Raw genomic sequence first — 20,184 nt, 5'->3', positions numbered from 1 at the left:
ATAGTGGTCATTGAGAATATATGGAATTTGATTTTTCATAATTACGTGATACTATGAAGTAGAATACATTTCGTATTTTCTGGATGTTAAATTTGCAAACAAAAACTATATTAAGGCATACAATAAATACAACATTGCAAGTTTTTACTTTGAGAAAAAAATAGAGAATTTGTGTGTGTGTGTGTGTGTGTGTGTGTGTGTGTGTGTGTGTGACAGGGTCTTGCTCTGTTATCTTGGCTGGAGTGTGGTGGCATGATCATGGCTCACCGTAGCCTCGACATCCCAGGCTCGAGTGATCCTTCCACCTCAGCCACCTAAGTAGCTGGCACTACAGGTGTGTATCACTGTGCTTGGCCAGAACTTAATTGGTTTAACCTGATACTTAGCCTTTTCTTTATCAATAACATGTGTACCCACTAAAACATGTGTATGCATTTATAAAATATAATAACAATCACTTGCTAAATACCGAGTACCCTTCTGTGCTTTATGCATGTTAACTCATTTAATTAATTCCTATCCCAAATGTAAGTAACAATTACCATTTTACAGAAGAAGAAACAGGCTCAGAGTAAGGAACTTGCTGAAAAACACATAGCTAGTAGACAGTTGAATCAGGATTCAAGCCCAGGCTGTGTCTTCAGAGTTCATGCTGTTAATCATTGTACTGTGCCACCTATGTGCCACTCTATATTCTAGCCAATAACAAGTGTTTACTCAGTTCTATAAAATAATTTCGTTTCTGTTGACAGCATATTCTGAGTATGTTCAACATTAAGAACATATTTCCTACTTATTTCAAGGCACAATATTAGTTGCAACAAATTCAATCAGAACAAATCTAAATGAAACTGTACCAAACTAGAAATCTGATTTCAGCCCAAAGGGATCCATATAAAGTGATACTGGTGACTTAATGTGTGCTGCATTTATTGCTTACTTGATACAGTGTTTTCTAAAAAATTGTATCATTTTAAAAGGTATTATTTAAATGTATTCAATATAATAACCTGTACTATTATATTAATATTAAGTGAAAATTATATTTGAAGCAAGAGCTGAAGCCAGAGATACATGGGCATAAACGGAAATATTTTCTCTGTAATATCAGTTTGAATGTCTCTTAGTAAGTAGAGATCTGGTGTTATGAACTACAAATCTTAACTTTGTCTTTTTCAGAATGTAAATTCTGAAGGAGTAGAATATGTAGAATAGGAAAAAAGAGCACTGGGTTCAGAACCCAGTGGCAGATCTAGCAATTTTGGTGCATGAAGGAAGCTACAAGAAATGTACTTTGAAATTAACTTTTTAATTCATGATGTGACTCACAGATGAATTTTATTACTAATGCAATCTTCTTGGTTCTTATCAACTCAAATAAGTATTCTTTCTCACGAGGTACTATGTTTAGTTATTTCTAAGACGATGAAGGATTGGATGTGGTGTTTATATGCAAATATAATCATTTCACATTAAACATTACTATTTACATTTTTGTGCCATCTTAATATTGCTGCTTTGGGGCAAAGTGGTAGGTATATCATTTTAACTCTGGTCTTGAATGCTGATTTTTGTTTTTTTCTGCTCTAAAGTGATGAAACCTTTCTGTATCTGAATTTCAGTCTATAAATGAGAGGTTTTGTTTAGATCAGTGATTCTCAACCCTAGTTTCATCTTAGAATCACTTTAGGCACTTTAAAAAAAAATTGAGTGCCTGAGCTCCACCTCAGACTGATGAAATCAGAATCTCTGGGGGTGGAGGTATAATCATTCATGCATTTTAAAAGCTTCCTGATGATTTATTTATTTATTTATTTATTTATTTATTTTTTGAGATGGAGTTTCGCTCTTTCACTCAGGCTGGAGTGCAATGGTGCGATCTGGGCTCACTGCAACCTCCGCCTTCCAGTTTCAAGTGATTCTCCTGCCTCAGCTTCCTGAGTAGCTGGGATTACAGGTTCCCACCACCACGCCCAGCTAATTTTTGTACTTTTAGTAGAGACGGGGTTTCACCATGTTGGCCAGACTGGTCTCAAACTCCTGACCTTGTGATCCACCCACCTGAGCCTCCCAAAGTGCCAGGATTACGAAAGTGAGCCACCATGCCTGGCCAGCTTCCTGATGATTCTAATGGGAAGTCAGGCTTGAGAACCATGGAATAGATCATTGCCTGTGTTTCTCCCTGGTTTCAAAATGTATGATTTTAACTTATCTGATATGTTTGCCTCTCATGTTCAAATAGCAAACATATTTTTTTTCTGAAGTCCAGAGATCCTCCATAAGTTGGGTTTAAAAAATGCTCCCCCAGTGCCTTTTTTTCTGTCTTCATCAAGTCAAAGAGAGGAAATCACTGACAAATGCTAGATGCTGCTCCTAAATCTGGGGACAAGTTAAGTGACATCAGGTTATTGGAATGACTAAACTTTAATCATGTTTTTATTTTTTATTCTTACCAAGTCAACTACTTTGCTACCCTCTGTTTCTCATGAATGTTTGATTAACATTCTATCAGATGCTTTATTAAAGCAGTCTGTCCTAGAAATCTTGATCATTTATCAAGCTGCTACAGCACTGCAGGACAAAGGCAATTCTTTCTAAATCTCAATGCTTTAAATGTTTTAGTATAATATAATAAAAATTTTAAATAATGCTGCACAGTTAAACAGAATAGTAATCCCTCTTGACCCTATCTTTCCATTTTGAAAGTGACACATGATGGCATGGAGCTATGGTAGTTTTGGCTATCAGCTCCTTCCAGTTAGAATGTGACTTCCTTAAGAGTAGTTTATTGTGTCCTAAGTCCTCTCATCTATCCCCGAAAGCTCCAAAATACTAGCCTGCTAGCTAGGTACACCATTCCTTTTTGTTCATTAAGAGATCCTAATGCAATACTATGCACAGCTCTGTATTCTCATGCTTTTGTAGATACACACATACACGGATAATTATTTTATGCTTTAATTGCCTTTTGCAAAGTTTGTTCCTGTTTGCAATGCTTTGTTCTTTGCCTCTAAGACTATCCATGTATTTTTCTTGCTTAGAGGAATTGCTCTTACATGGTATCTGGGTGGCCTATCTGGCCTGCTATTTATTAGTATCTACTAAGTGGGCTGCCATTTTGAACTGATGTTCTAGTCTGTCCTTTTGTTCTTTACTTTGCTTACTTTTTGTCCACTCACATAGCTGGATATATAACATCTATTTTGAAATCTTGTTGTTATTGACTTGTACGTGTGATGAGTCCCCAGCATGGCTAGGCTGTAGCAAGATCTGTGTGGATGCTGGGGATGATCTGTATCACTACACTTTCTCTTCAGCACTTTAACAGTGACTGGTTGATAGGTGATTGTTAATGAATGTGCTCGAGGAATGGGACTTCTCCATTTTTTAGTCATTTTCCAGTTCTGCCAAAGAAGCCTCTAATAAGTAAGTCCTAGAAACTGTATATGTTGATTCTGGCATTTTCAAATTCCATAGCAATTCCTGAGGATGTAGACTTTCAGTTCCAAGTTTATACTTTTAGCTTGGATTACAGAAGCGACTTCAAAACAGTGACCAGGTAAAATTGTTGCAAGGAATCCATGGATTCATATGCACATATATATTTTTTAATGCACAGATTCTAAAAGTGTAATAAAAATATGAGTGTATGTTTGGTGGTGGAAGGGTTGTTCATGAAATTTTTAAAAGCTAAAAGGCAGTCTTAATGCTAAAAACTGTTGGATATTTGGTATAGAGAGTGATGCAGGCTTAATCAAGTCCAATCCTGTTGTGATTTCAACCCACATTTACTTCTTTTGAATAAGCCAGGACACCATTATCATTGAGCAAGTTTATGGGAACTAATTCTGCTATTGTTCCATGCCCTGCACTGTACTATATGTTATAGGGTCTAAGAGGAAATCCAAAACATAATTCTTGCTTTTGAGAAGTTTCATGAGGAATTTTGTATAAATTTTGAGACTAAGAACTGAAGCTTGAACTTGGTTTGGAGCAAAGGTAGTTTTTACTAAATAATTCCCAAACTAACATTAGTGGGAGTTGCTATAAGAGTAGAAAGTGGTCTTACTTCCCAGGATCTGAGTTAATGGTCTTAAGTGATACTCAAATGGATTTTTTGGCTGTTCATTGAAAATAGAAAATCCAAACATGCAAACAGTATGTGCAGTGGGCAAGATCAGGGCTTTTGTTTGTTATAATCTGAAATTGAGTTCCAGCTTCACCAGCTACTAATAACTGGGAAATAGTACTCCCCACTTCATAGGGTTATTGTGAGGTTTGAGATTGTGAAAATCAAACGGTAAGCACAGTGCCTAACTTGTAAAGACTCTATAAATATTTGCAGATATTATTTAGTATAAAGTATGGGAGTTGGCAAATCCTAGCCAGCCTCCGGTTTCTGTGAATGAGGTTTTATTGGCACACAGTCATGCCCATTTGCTGACTTATTGTTTATGGCCGTTTTTGAGCTATGATGCTCTAGTTGAGTACCTGCAACAGAGACTGTACCTCCACAAAGTCAAAGCTATTTACTCTCTGGCCCTTTACAGAAAAAAATTACTGATTCCTTATATATAGAATAAGAGACAAGAAAATCAAGGCTAAGAAATCCAAGTCAATAACTTAAAAATACACAGACAACACAAATTTAAAAATAGTGAAGAGTAAGAAATGATGCTGAGAATGTAAAACAAAAGTGACAGAACTAGAGTCTTGTGATCTTTCTAGTTCACCATACAGCTTTCAGTTGAACATAGCGAGAAGGAGCAAGTGAGAAGGACAAATAACTTGTTTTATATGACCAGAGGGACTGAAACTGATTTTCTATCTGTTTTCCTATCGGGAGCTAGGGAATAGACCATACTTACATGTAGACAAGGCAAGTAAGAAAGAGTCCAGCTAAAGTTAAATGGTTAAAAAAAAAGTAGACTCTGCTCCAACTACTTTTTTTGTGTGTGTGTGTGTTTTAGATGAGGTCTTGCTCTGTTGCCCAGGCTGGAGTGCAGTGGTCCAATCACAGCTCACTGCAGTTTCAACCTCCCGGGCCCAAATGATCTTCCCAACCAGAGAAGCTGGGACTACAGGCATAGGTCACCATGCCTGGCTAATTTTTTTTTTGTTTTTTTTTCTCGCTCCAGTGAATTCTCATCAGTTCCTGGAAGGGTGCAACCTTGTTGGTGGTAGAGATGGGAAACAGGAAGGTAGATGAATTAAACTGTAAATCTGTCTTGATTTAATAGCTTCTGTTGACCTTGTAACCCTGTAAAAGTTCAGTATAATTTGTTTCTAGAAAAATCTTATCCCAAGAAAAGGGCAGAATCTATCACCTAGATTCACATATAATTCAGAATATCCTGTGAAAAGCAGAATTTAAATTAGCAATTCCAGATGCTCTAACCTAAATTGCAAATTCTATAATTTTCTTTAATATTTATAAAAAATAATTAAGGGAAAGGGCTCAGTAAATAAGAGGAATGACTCACAAATTGTTGATGCTATTGGGCCATAGATGTAGCGGGTTTCATATCGAGTTGACAGAACATCAGTGCCAATCTTTGCAACTTTGGCCTGGAGAGAAAGGGAAGTTAGAGTGAAATAATAGAATACTGTGTAAATACCAAATAATATGTAATTATGTATGTATGCAATTTTTTTAATGGAGTCTTACAGGTTAATCACTGTGCTTAGCCCTTGATTTTGAGTTTCAAGACTCATAACAACCCTATGAGGTGGACGGTACTATTTCCTGGTTTCTTGCAACTGGTGAAGCCGGAATTCAGTTCCTGGTTTTAACAAAACCAAAGCCCATATATACATATATACGTAAATATGTAAATTACTAGGGATGAAAAAAAGTCAAATTTACTAGTTATTTGGCATTTGAAGATCAAAAGAAAATAAATGGTTAAATGAGAAACTTATTTTCAGTAATATATGTGGTAATTATGAAGACTTGGCTGGGCACGGTGGCTCATGCCTGTAATCCCAGCACTTGGGGAGGCCGAGGTGGGTGGATCACGAGGTCAGGAGATTGAGACCACCCTGGTTAGCATGGTGAAACCCTGTCTCTGCTAAAAATACAAAAAATTTGCTGGGCATGGTGCCATGTGCCTCTAGTCCCAGCTACTTGGGAGGCTGAGGCAGGAGAATCACTTGAACCAAGGAGTCGGAGGTTGTAGTGAGCCGAGATTGCGCCACTGCACTCCAGCCTGGCGACAGAGTGAGACTCCGTCTAAAAAAATAAAAATAAAAAAATGAAGACTTAAATATGCTGTCAATTATATACAGTAATGCCATATCTCATTTTGTGTTTCTACCCTTCCTTTTCTTTCTCTCTCTCTCTCCTCATTCTTTTCTTTTAAAATATAAAATATACATTATTTTTCCTGTCAATATTTTTTGGCTTCAGATAATTGTCTTTTCTGATGATTTCTCCAGTTTCTTCCATGTTTTACATTCCTTGATCCCTAACAGGCTCATATTGCTACAGGATCTTCTCTACTCATCTGACTTCAGCATACCAAGGGAAGAAGGGCAGTTGACCGTTCTTTGAAATAGTTGTTAATTATGGTATCTCTTTCAGAATGGCATTTTGTCATGACTTTTTAATACACGTTAGTGTTTTGTGTTATGAGAGTGATTGTCAGAATGAATTTTAATGGAATATAGTTACTAACATATTAGCACTTACAAATAAAGATTTTTGAAAGATGATATGTATAATGTATATAACCAAGAATTTTTCTTTTTCTCAATTTAGTTGCTAGGCAGAGAACTCTCATTTTACTCAAAGTGTTTTTTTTTGTGGATATGCATTTATTTTAAACCATAATGTCATTTTCCTAACAGTGGATTGAAATCACAGTGCTGTACATTTGTATGCATTAATTGAACTCATGTGCTCAGATTATCACATAGATTGGATAATAAATGACTATGGGCCATATATTGCTGGTATGTTTTCTTTGTTGTATATATGGAGATGATTTTAATGACTGATTCAGATCTCTGCTCCAATTAACATTCAATGCTGTTGTGCTAAACACAATGAACTGAGGTCAAAATGAAAATTGTAACCTTTTAATTTTAAAATATTTTGTGAGGCAGTATTTGGACCACAGCTGTTACCGGAAGTGCTATATTTGCCAATCACCATGGGATCTGGGCCACTAAACTTTTTCTGTTTTATTTATTTTCTTCTATAGCAATTCAAAATATTTATCCCTCTATCCACACATTCACTCTGTTACTTCCTGTGATTCATTGGAACCCATATGCAGACTTTTTTTTTAAGCTCACGTTATCAAATCAGTTTTTATTAATAAAAGGTGCTTAATGGACCGTAGTTTTGGAAAGATAACATAGTGAGGAAGCTTCACAAACATTTATAGTCTTCTTTGGATAGTAAAAGAATATAATTTCCAAGTTTATCAGGAAGATAAAAATACAATGTATCTTCTTAAATCTGATATCTGGGGGGCAGGACTACTGAATGTCTTTGCTGTTCTATTAGGCTTTTTCCACGCATGGTTTTACCGTACGACCCACGGTAACTCTTAAACCCCACAGGGAACTGTGTCGTAATAGGCTACTGTTGTGCCTTGCATAGACATTTCTTCCCGATTTTTTTTCCTCAGAATCACATTAAGAGAGTTTATTATCTATATACTTTTATCAATGAAAAATTAAAGATCATGATTTTAACTTCAAGGCAAATTTCATTAGTTCTTTTCTTTGACATTAAAATGTGAAATTCTTTCAACATACCCTATTTAATGAAGAACAGACTGAAAGTCAATGGTGGTGTCAATGCATTAAGCACAAACTTTTATCTACTTACCAAGTCCTCGTGGTTAGGTGGCAGTTTTGACGTATATCCATAGGGAAACAATAGCATCTGGGAGTAGGAATGGAAGGTGATGTAAGCCTTGATTTCATTCAGGTGGCTTCTAATGAAATCAGTGACAGCTTTCGTCTCTTTCTCGGACTCTGGTGCAGAGCCCCGATAGTTATCTGCACATGGGTCATTGGTATTAGGAATGGCTGCAGAAGACATAAGTGGATGAGACCATAGTCTGCTCCCCATTCATACAGCTCCTGCCTTTTCTAATGTATTATAGATTCACAGAATGGTTTAAATGTTTTTGCCTCTCATGTTTACAGGGCTGCTTCAACGTCCCTTGTGTCATACTCACTACAGATTAACATTTCACACACATGCCAGATTGTAACAGACTTAGCCCACTGGAATATTCTGAGCCTTGTTTATTTCCTTGTCCTTTCCCAAGGCCACAGGAATAATAAATCAGAAGCAGCCCACGACTTGGAGCCAGATAGACTCCAGTTCTAATTCAACCCCAGCTCTAATGTGCTGGGGGCTGGTGTGAATTACCTTCTCTGGGCAAAACTTGCTTCAGCCTTTTTCAGCAGAAAGCTCTCAATTAGGGATAGCTGCTGCTATTATCATGTTCATTATGGCAGAATACAGTTAAAAGCTCAGGTGATGGTTTCAACAAAATTAGGCACAGAAGAAATATATAAATTGGGGAAATGGTAATTTCTCCTTGAAACTATGCAGTGATAAAGTCATAGTTGTATAGCAACTAAAGCATCGTGTGATGTAGCAGGCCTCTGCTTATCGTATTTCCATTACACTTTTTCACTTTCTTTGCTCCAGATGACTCTTTTCACTAAATATCTGAAAAACTATCTCTATGTTGCTTTTAACCGCTGACATTTCTCACATCAGGAAACAGAAGAATCTGAGGTCTTTATTCAGATTATCTGAATTTTTGTACATTTGAATTGTGCTTAATTGTTAGCAAACTAGACATAGTAAGTAAGAGATGGTTTGATAAACAGTCTGTTCCTCCTCATTTCCTTCCACACAGCAAGACATCCCTCAATGGTAGTGATGATTGTCTTTCATGTTACAGATGCAAAAGTTAACACTCACTCGAAGCATAACTATTTTTACTGAACAAGTAGGTGTTTTAGTTAAGTTTGGGGCCTAAATATTCCTTATAGCAATTTTCCTTGATAGCAAGTCTGCTACTCACAGTCCCATGAAGCATTAAAATTCCTGTTGAGGTCAGTGCCGATGCATTTGGAGTTTTGGTTCTTGGAACGATTTTTTCTCCACATGCGGTTCTGCCAGATTGAATGATGTAAGTGTTTACACAAGATCAGTTTGCATTTTTCAATTTGATCATTTCAAATTCTCTCTGCAGGTGTCTGCAACTTTATTTGAAATCTATCTAGTTAACTTGAGGCCCTTTATTATAAAAAGAAAAAAAATATTGTTTTCTTATAATTTGTAGTATTTTCAGAATCATGGTTTTTAATATTATATCCTTGGGCTTTGATGAAATAATTCAGTTAATTTTCATCACTGTTGTTTAGTTCTCAGTATTAGAAGATGACTAATGGTGTTCTGAAATTAACCATAATTTAAATTATAACTTCATTAGCTTTTTCACCATATATAGATTCAGATATAATGCAGGTCAAATTTTTACTGTTGGAGCATTATTTTCAGAAAATAACTTGATGTGACAGTATCTGTCTGAGAGTTCTTATGTAGCAAAAGCAGGATAATAAAATGTACTGTGACAAGACAAATGGGTATCTGTATCTCTCTTTTATTTCTTTTTTGATACAATGATTCTACCTCAAATTCTATTCAAAATTGATGAAATACAAAGGTTTTTGTTTTAAAATCAATTAATTGACTTTATTCTTAGCTAGATATGCCATATCATATAATGCAATCATACATTTCCTCTATAATTACTACTTTATTTCATTTTTCCACATAACTAGCTTCAGCAGCAAAAATTTTGTATTATTTCAAGGATACCTACGCAACCAAGAAATCATACTTAATTTGAAACTGAGATTTTAAAAAATATAATTTTCTGAATTAGCATTAACTAGTTACCTAAACCCTAAGCTGAATGCATAACAATGTGTATTAAAGCCAGTAAATAATATCTAAATGCAAACAAGAGAGTAGAGAGCAGTACCTTTGTCCATGACCAAATATATCCATCAACATTGAACACAGGAAGAATGTAAAAATTCATTCGGTCCAAGAGTTTGGTCATAATTTTGTTTCTCCCATAAGTTTTGGTTGCCTGTAGGAGGAGAAAAAAATTAAGCTATTCGTATGAAGTTTAGCTATTATGTGGAAAGTTGTGGTTATAATAGTAATAACTTGAATCATTTCCCAAGATCACATGCTTTCAAACATATTTTCCTTAAAATGAACAAAAATAAACAATCCATGTAGATTACAGGGGAAAAAAAACCTAACTTATTTAGACTAATGACGTTAATGGAAAGGAACAGTCTTTAAAGGAGCATTTAATTATCGAGACCTGTAGCGTTCTAAATGTAGCATGAGGGATATGTTTCATAGAAAGATTGGAAGCCAAATGGAAAATTTGTAGTACTACTTATTTTTAATTGATTCTCTCACATCCTTTACATAAATATAGATTGAGTCTGTAAGCACAGGAATATGAAAAGATTGGAGAGAATTTGTGAGATAGTTATAAGCAGGATTAAATAAAAAAATTTGCATTAATAAAATATCCAAGAATTCAGAGATTGAACAACTCCCCCCCCCCCCCCCCCCCCCATATCTCACTGAAATTTCTCTAACCACATGCACTTTCTGTAGCTACCTAAAATCTCTCTCACCACTCTTGGGAAGTCCCTTCCAGGTGTATCTGAACTGAAGACAAGAGATTTTTTTGTAGACCTGTGATGTGCATTCCTTTATGTGTTGAGTAGGGGGAGCTCTTGGCCCTCATTTGGGAGAGCAAAAATAACTACAATTTACTTCCTGGTGGATTCTTTTCTAGAAAAAGTATCTATGCCCAGAAAACCATTGTTATACATATTTCACCAGTGCAATATGCAAAAGCTGACAGAAAGAGAAAATTAAAATATGGTTAGGAGTCAAAATACATTGGCAATAGAGTGAAAGGAAATTGAATATATAAACTAGATGAACCTTTTAAAAAAGTGAATTATAGGCCTGGTGTGGTGGCTCATGCCTGTTATCCCAGCACTTTGGGAGGCCGAGGGGGGCGGATTACTTAAGATCAGAAGTTGAGAACAGCCTGGCCAACATGGCAAAACCCCGTCTCTATTAAAAATACAAAAATTAACTGGGCATGGTGGTGCATGCCTGTAGTTCCAGATACTTTGGAGGCTGAGGCAGTAGAATCGCTTGAACCCAGAAATCGGAGATTGCAGTGAGCCGAGATTGCACCACTGCATTCCAGCCTGGGTAACAGAGTGAGACTCTGTCTCAAAAAAAAAAAAAAAAGAGTGAGTTATTTTACACTCAGGAAACTTAAATATGAAAATTCCAAGTACATGTGTGACCAATGTGTTATCTAAACAGGAATTAAAATTAAATATCTAGGTTTTGAGCTCACTGAAGAAAGGTTACATTTGTAGGTTATGTGAAGGTTGTTTCAGATTTTCCATACTTGACTATACGATAAACTTTCATATGATAGCCCAAGAAAAGTTTGACTTTCATAAGCTCTTAGCTTGAATTTAAGAATTGTTTGAAGGGAAGGTGTCAATTTCATAAAAACTGTAATGGTGAGTAAAATTCAGAGCATTTCTTCCCTGACAGCACCAAGTGTGGGCTCTTCTAGCTAAGTGGAATTGCCTGTTTGGAAAGGATGTCGCCACTCAGTGAGGTGCTGGAGACTTGGCAGTCAAAGGAGAATTGGGAGAGTCTTCTGATTCACTTACCTGATAGACAAACCACTGGCAGAATGCTGGGGAGACCCATTCTCGTGCGTGAATGCCACAATCCATAAAAATAGCCTTTCTTCTTCCTTTCTTTTTTCCAATCTGTTTAAAAATAAACGAGATATTGTTTTGAACAAATTCACACATTGATCCCTTCTTGACCAACAACTCATTCATATTCTCAAAGCAATTCTTTCCCCTGTCTATTGTTGACTAAGAACCATGTATGCACATATTGTTCTCAGAAGGGACCACGGGATATATCCCTAAATGTCTATCCATAATTCATAATCTATTACAATGTATATTTTTCAAAAAATTTTTCTAGTGTCAGGGCAGCTGGTAGGATTTTGAAAAAAATTTGTAGTCCATTGTTTTTATTTTATTACTAACATCCTGTGTTCTGAGAAATTGATTGTAAAGTCACTTTTGTTTCTGCCATTTCCTTTTGTTTTTCTGGTTTTGTAAACTGGGGATATTTACCTTGGGGTGGAGAAGATCTTGTGTTGTGTTGGAGTGGGGAAGGGAAATAGTACTGGTTACTTGAATGGCTGCCACTTTGAAGAGAGTGCAGATTTGTTTTGGGTGATTGGAGATAATGAATGAATGGGGGGGGCGGGGATTCAGGATGTGGATGGGCTTCTCACTTGTTAAGTGACTGCTTCAGGGAGCAGTATCTTTGGATGTGCAAAAATCCAGCAGCAACAGAATGGAAATTGTTGGCTCTATCATAGGGAACCCTCCAGCAATACAGGGTTGAAATGCCTAACATACTGTTGTACAGTCCTATGAGGCTATCATATTTAAATTCCTTTCATGACATTCATTCATCAGTTTCACTGCATTTTAAGGCGTGAGGGTTTTTTATACCAGAGACAGCACAGACTCTTGTAAGAAAGCTGTGGGATGAAATATTTGTTTACGTTTGTCCACTGTGCAATCTCTGACAAATGTTTATCTAGACACTTTCTTGGTTCCACCAAAACCACCTGTCATTTCTATTCTTTAATAGATGTCTAGAGCTTAAATATTCTTTCAGAGATAATACATATTGTCTCAAAAATAGCTCAGTAGTGTTACAAAGTAACTTTTAAATTCATGTTTTTGAACAATAATAAGAATTAGTGGTTCTTGAATTATTTTTACCTTCAGAACATATAGTGGATTATCTTCAACAGTAGATCCAATTTTAATACGAGAGACCATTTCAGGATGCTTATCCATCATCTTTTCAGTCCAAGCCACAATCTTAACAGAAAAATCAATTTTGAGAAATTACAATAAAAGAAAATGACAATAAATATTAAGGGTAATTTAAAAAAAGTACAGGCATTTTATACTGTACCTTTTCCCAGTTGTTGTATTTTGCATAGCTGTGCCTGCCTGGGATATCTTCTTTAACATCAAACTGTTTCTCAATCTCTTGTTGTAGATCATGAATCAAGATTCTGTTTGATAGGGGAATGATAAAATACATATTTTATCATGAGAAAGGAAAACACAGTTATCTTTCATTTGCAGAAAATTTCTCTTCCTTCTCCTGTATCTTTAATCAAGTTTGCTCTGTTTCTTCATTATTCTCCTCTAGCTATCTCCTTTAGACATGTCATGTGTCTGGCTTCTGATCTCCCCATTTATCTAGAGCTGTGCTGTCCAGTATGATAGTCTCTAGCCCCATGTGCCTACAGGACATGTGATGTGGGGCTTGTCCAAGTAGATTGCTGTATGTGTAAAATGTATACCAGAGTTTGAAGATAGTATAAAAATTATATAAATTATCTCACTAATAAGTTTTATACTGTATAGAATAAATATTTATATTTCAGATATATTGGGCTAAAAAATGTATTGCTAAAGTTAATTTTACCTGTTGCTTTTTACTTTTTTAATGTGTCTACTAGAATTTTAAAATTATGCATGTGGCTCGTATTGTACTGCTATGGTACTCCCCATCCTTCTCCAAAACACACACACATCTACGTCCACATAAACACAGGCAACAAGGGATACTTTCATGCACACATCTACAGACCATACCTTATAATTTCACACCTTGAGAGTTGGGAGAAACTTGAATAATAATGATAATTATAATAGGAAGCAGGTACTTAGCACTTACCTTGTGCCAGGCATTGCTCTGACCTCCATATATACATTATTAATTCATTTAATCTTCATATGAGATTATTATGCTTATCTTCAGATGAGAAAAATGTACAAAGTGTTGAAATAATGTGCCTATAGAGATGTATCTAGAAAATGGCTATTCTTATTCTTTTTTTCCAAAAATTTTGACTAATTTCACCTATTTTAAATAAATGTCTTGGCTGGGCATGATGGTTCACACCTGTAATCCCAGCACTTTGGGAAGCCAAGGCAGTTGGATCACATAAGGCCAGAAGTTTGAGACTAGCCTGGGCAACATGGTGAAACCCCGTCTCTACTAAAAATACAAAAGTTAGCCAAGTGTGGTAGCGGGCACCTGTAGTCTCAGCTACTCCGGTGGCTGAGGCATAAGCATTGCTTGAACCCAGGAAGTGGAAGTTGCAGTGAGCTGAGATTGTGCCACTGCACTCCAGCCTGGGTGACAGAGGAGACTCTGTCTCAAAAAAAAAAAAAAAATCTTATCAGAATCATTTTAGGAATTAGAATCATAAGAAAAAATGGGATTTTTGATAGACATTAAATTATAAATACAAGAATTTTATTACTAATAACAGATCATAATATAGTTGTATCTTTTTGATTCTTCAGTAAAATGTTATGTATTTTGATTGCCTATATATATATATATTTTTTTTTTTTTGCCAGTTTTGCGAGTGACTTTTTTTCTCACTACATTTTTGAATTGGTTATTACAGTATTCATATATTAAAAAACCATTTACTTTGATTATACTTAGCTATTTTATTAGATTAAAAAACTATCTTTTTACTTTTAAGAATTTTAGTTATGTCTTTAGGGTATTTTCTGTGTTATTTCTTCTGCCAGTATCTATACTTTCTAATTTTCTTAATAACTTTCTTTTTTTCCTTGTTGTTTTGCATTGGAAAACTCTCTGAGCTATGATAAATAATAGGAGCCATAGAGGGCATTCTTTTTTTTTTTTTTTAACAGGAAAACTTATCTTTCATCGTTAAGAAAGATGTTGAATGCCACTTTGGGATTAATATGGCAGTATCAATTTCTATGATCAAATTATTGTCCTTTGATGTATGGCTGCATTAAAATCTATTATTAGATTCCTTAATATGTTAAATATTATTTAACAGCTGTAGGAGATTTACAAATACCCTCACAAAAAGCCTTGTTTGTCTTATTTTAGATAGTGTTCTAAAAATCTTGTTTAACCTAGAAGGAATGCATTGGATCTAGGGAAAATGACGTGCTGAAAGCAAGCAGCGAGTGCACTGTTATCAGTAGGTGATAGCTGACGGCAAAAAGAAAAAAAAACAAAAACAAAAACAGAAAAGTGGAAAAACTCCCTAGACAGAAGGACTTAGAAAACATGGGTTAGTGGTCTCATAGCACAGTATGAAAATTCATATTGATAATGATAATTATTTACCCAAAGGTAAACCATATTCAGTATACTCTATTTTGCAGGGCAGAAAATTATCGTTTATAATGGGAATGTTTCAATAAAAATGTTAAAAAGGATTTCTTGAAGTTGTACTTGCCTGAACAATTTTCTTATTTGGCTTATCTCATTTCTCATTGACTATATAAATAAAGGAATTACTCACCTTTTGGTAACTAAATGCACATGTATTTTTTTTCTGCTGTTAGCAGTGAGTCCTGGATGCAGGAAAATGTCTATTTTTTAATATTCATTTTAGTCTTTGAGACAATATCATGTACTCTTTCCATCACCATAAATCTTATCAAATAAGGAAACAGTGAGTGACCTCTGTTCAGACCTTCTTGGGTTCCAACCCCAGTTCGCCCACATAATACTAAATGTGATCTTGGGTGGCTTAGTTACCCTCTGAACCTCAGCTTTCCAACTTTTACAATTGTGGTAACCGGGCTTGTGGTGAGAATGAAATGAAATAAAACCGAAGTGCTCGGTGGCCTCAGGCTCCCATTGAACTTCAGAATAATAGTGAGGTTGGGTCACAAAATCGACCACCATTTTATAGTCATAACACGTTTTTAAAGCAGGCTTTGATGGTATGCAGATGTTTGAATCTTTGATTTCTTCAATTTCTTATAATTATGAGCTATGACACTGACACTGCTGAGCTCCCCTCTACTTGTTGGTTTCTCCTTGCTGATTGACTGACTGATCTGAGTTCTGATGTGGAACACAAATGCCGTATTCCCCTAATTAGAGTTTATTTAGCACATGGGACCAAGTACTGCTCATGAATATTGATTCCTATTAGCAGCACTGACAAGCACATCATTATGTACATTATGTATATTATATCTAACTCACTGTATGCTTTGTTTTTGACTTATGATGAATCTAGGATTTCTGAGAAAATAAACTTGTGGCAGCAGTTTTGGAATCAGGTGGAGCGTGTTGCACTGAAACTCATACAAAGCCTGGGAAGGTTTGAAATTATATTTTGGGTGATCATTACAGACATAATTAATTGCTTTAAGCTCTAAAGAGGGCACATGGCTTTTGCTCCACCTGCATTAATAGAAGTGGAGGAACCAGGCAGAAGAGAAATTTTATGGTCCCAGAGGTTGATTTGTAACATAAGGCAGTATTAATTAGTCACAGGAAGCTTGTATCTAAGAATATTTTTAGACTTACACATATCAATTTAGCTCTTGTGATAACAACAGCAGCAAACACACACACACACACACACACACATATACATACAAAAAACAGTGTGAGTTGAAGTTCAATCTTTCCACAAATGATGCAGCTGCATGAGAACATCAGAAAGGTGCCAGGTTGTTGCTGATAGGGACTAGAAGTTAAGGCTGGAAATTAAGAATTGGAGCCAGATGTTATTTTCACGAGCCCTTTCACTAACCAGCAGCCAGGCATAAACAAATGAAAACAAATTACTTTTTCTCAAATATTATTTTGTGCTCCAAAATTTGCTTAATTTGTTTAACAAAATTCCTAAATATAGGTGAAAGGATAAATAATTATCACTGGGGCTTGAATAATACAAATGGTTAATGTTTACTGAACCTTCTTTATGTGCCAGGCACTTTTCTTGGCACTGTATTTGCATTTTATCACTCAGCATGATTAACTGGGTACCATTATCAGGCCTTGTTTTTATGAAGGTTTGGTCAGTTTCCAAAATGGACACAACTGTTGAAATACAGAAGTTGGAATTTGAACCTGGAGGGTCTGACATCAGCACCCTAGCTGTGAGCCATTGTGCAATAGCGCCTTCATCACCGGAGTGAAATCCCTGGGTATTGCCGTCAGACTCTACTCTCCTTAGTCTTCGGAGGTTGGTGCATGGTTGGCCCAATCAACCAACACTCATGGAAGTCTGTGTCCCAAGATCAGGGAGCAAGTAAGAGGTTCAGAGAAGAGATGAGATAAATTTTACTTTGAGAGTTTCAAGGCACCCATCCTTTGCTGCTTTTAGAAAGCAGCAAAGAAGGACTGGAGAACTGTGGGCCAATGTATGTGACCATCATAGGCTCTGGTGTGTGTGTGTGTGTGTGTGTGTGTGTGCGTGCATGTGCATGCACTGGGGAAAGATGTTTCAGGAAGGTAGAGTCACTGTCAGGGTGCCTTATAAATGGGTCTGGATTCTCCTGATGCCCACATTACATCAGGATATGGTGCTATTCAAAAAGCATGGTTTTGGGTTTCTATAAGATGCAATATCCTCCTGGTAACTCCCTAATTTGGTTACCACACATCAAACTCTACACTTACTGACATGAATTTCCCAAGGTTTGAGGAATACTACTCATTTATTCAAAGGGAGGAAAATGGAGCATCTGGTGATAGCCTCTAGTTATTCCCTGTTTCAGTGTATGTGTGTATTCATAGAAGTAAAGGACTAGGCAGACAGAAACTTTATGATCCTAGTCAATCTTCATGAAACGCCTATGAAATAGGTTCCATTATTATTCCCATTTTATAGATAAGGTATGAGGTAAAGCAAAGTTAAATAAATTGCCAATGTTAAATACCTAATGCATGGCTTCAATGGGACTGGACCCAGATAGCCTTGCTTCAGAACCTGCTTTCCTACCTTCCACACTCCTGTTTGTCACATGACCAATTGTAACTTCAACATTTGTATCATGTAGCATGTTGTAGTATAACATGCATGTTATACTCTTAGGTAAGTAATATGTAAAAATGTGAAGCAGAAGAAAAAAATGAATGACACATTAGAATGATTTGATTGAAACATTTGATAGGGCTGTGTATATCCATGGAATATGAATTTGTATCTGACTGAACATTATTATTAGGCAGATAGACATTAATATGAGGTGTTGATTATCACTGTGTCAGTTTGGCATAGATCTCTCGTGCATTTCTCACGTGATCTTGTATGGATCCTAGTAAGATTTTACTTAATTGTACCATTTGAGTTTTCTTATTATATTAATAGCTGTTTTCTGAGTTACCTTTCATTAACAACTCTTTATTTTCTAATTTTAACCTTTTATCAAAGAAAAGACAGTGTTAAAAATTGACTATCTAAAATGTAAACAATGTTAAAAACACTAGGATTTTTAACTGCTGAATCCAAGTATAGTGTCTGCCCCAGAGGCTCAGTCTAATGGACATGCTTTCCCTTTGATGTTTGTTCTCCAGTCTGTTTGGGTTTGTTAGTATATCCATGTTGTTTGTTTTTTGAACGTGGACTTTTATGATTTTGTAAATAAAAAAGGAAACAAGTATGTTACTTTAAAATAAAATCTGGCTTACTAACTTAATTTTCTAAAAATTAAAAAAAATCACACAGATACTTTAAATAGTGGTTGATATATACTATCTAATGAAGGGTGTCTAAGTAAATCATTGTGTCACAACAGCCTTGGTTTAATTCAGCCTAGTGCCTGGGTCCGACCAGATGTTTCAGTTCTTAGAACTCTTTTCTGTTACTGACTGACACCAAGCAATACGTATAATTAATATGCAAATAAAATTATCTATATAATTAGTACTTGGAGACAAGATTTTAAATAGTTCTTGCCTGCACATATCAGTTTACATATTTATATTTCTGAGGGAGGTAACTAATTATGTGGCTTTCCCATAACTGTGACTGATTTGGGCCACTTTCTAGAATTCATGTTTAATTTGATAAAACCAATTTTTATAGGTAATTTAACACTTTGGTTCTTGATGTAGATAGCAAGAAACTCCTTTGTCATAAGATAAAGTGAAAAACACACTAATTTGAAGAGCTGGATTTAGACATCTAGTTGAATGAGAATCATTTCAGGCTAGCAGAGGCCTAGAGGACCAAAGGAGAAAAAAGGCCCATGTGAGCTATTTGATAAATTGGAAGGATGCTAGCTGCCTGCCTAGGTGTCGTACAGTGATTTACTCCACTATCCATGCTCAGGCCAAACAACTAGCTTTTCTAGATACATTTTCTACATTATAACTGCATTATAGGGCTATTAAGGAAAATATAATACCTAATTCTTTACCTTGCTGTTCAAGCCAAATTATATAAAATTTGGCCACACCACTGCTTTATTTTAGCTTGGGCTGAATGCTTTGTAAGAATTAGTTTATCATAGGCATCCAGACCAGGTCTATATTTCTGAAGTAAAGTGAAGAGTGTAATAATTTAGGCACATACACTAGAAAGTTGGCAATGAAGTGAGTGAATCAAGAGACACAGTAGGCTGGGCGTGGTGGCTCACGCCTGTAATCTCAGCACTTCGGGAGACCGAGGTGGGCAGATCACAAGGTCAGGAGATGGAGACCATCCTGGCTAACACGGTAAAACCCCATCTTTACTAAAAATACAAAAAATTAGCTTGGCATGGTGGCAGGCGCCTGTAGTCCCAGTTACTCGGGAGGCTGAGGCAGCAGAATGGTGTGAACCCGGGAGGCAGAGCTTGCAGTGAACCGAGATTGAGCCAGTCTGGGTGACAGAGTGAGACTCCGTCTCAAAAACAAACAAACAAACAAACAAAAAAAACAAAAAAGACACAATAACCAGGGGTTTTTTAAGATAGAGGGTTGATTTCTTTTAAATGAAAAAGTCAATGCATTATCTGAACCTTAATGTAAACAGATAATGTAATACAAATTTCCACAGTCTTGTAGTTATATTTTCGAAGTGTCTAAGTTTAATGATGCAATTTATAAAAGCACAGAAAAACCTATATCAGTATATTAATTTAAAAGAGTGAAAAAGTGGTATCAATTTTGAATTACGTATTTTCAATTTGTTAACTTTTACATTTGTACCACAACCTTCTTGAAACAGTAAC

The 20,184-nt window shown here is 35.9% G+C and overlaps 1 protein-coding gene across 1 annotated transcript in view; it reads right to left on the bottom strand.

Annotated features, from left to right (window-relative positions):
- Window positions 1-20,184, bottom strand: part of CPA3 (carboxypeptidase A3) — a 29,487-nt gene that overhangs the window by 4,016 nt on the left and 5,287 nt on the right. The window contains exons 4-10 of the mRNA XM_023215391.2: window positions 13,124-13,226; window positions 12,925-13,026; window positions 11,779-11,880; window positions 10,026-10,136; window positions 9,060-9,150; window positions 7,841-8,043; window positions 5,484-5,568 (exon numbers count right to left, since the gene is read on the bottom strand). Of these exons, the coding sequence (XP_023071159.1) occupies window positions 5,484-5,568; window positions 7,841-8,043; window positions 9,060-9,150; window positions 10,026-10,136; window positions 11,779-11,880; window positions 12,925-13,026; window positions 13,124-13,226 (797 nt within the window). The remainder of the gene's footprint in view (window positions 1-5,483; window positions 5,569-7,840; window positions 8,044-9,059; window positions 9,151-10,025; window positions 10,137-11,778; window positions 11,881-12,924; window positions 13,027-13,123; window positions 13,227-20,184) is intronic.

The sequence above is a fragment of the Piliocolobus tephrosceles genome, chromosome 2, assembly GCF_002776525.5.
Source record: "Piliocolobus tephrosceles isolate RC106 chromosome 2, ASM277652v3, whole genome shotgun sequence".
Classification (NCBI taxonomy): Eukaryota; Metazoa; Chordata; class Mammalia; order Primates; family Cercopithecidae; genus Piliocolobus; species Piliocolobus tephrosceles.
Note: the sequence above shows the minus strand (reverse complement) of the source record. Positions and strands in the feature narration are given on the sequence as shown.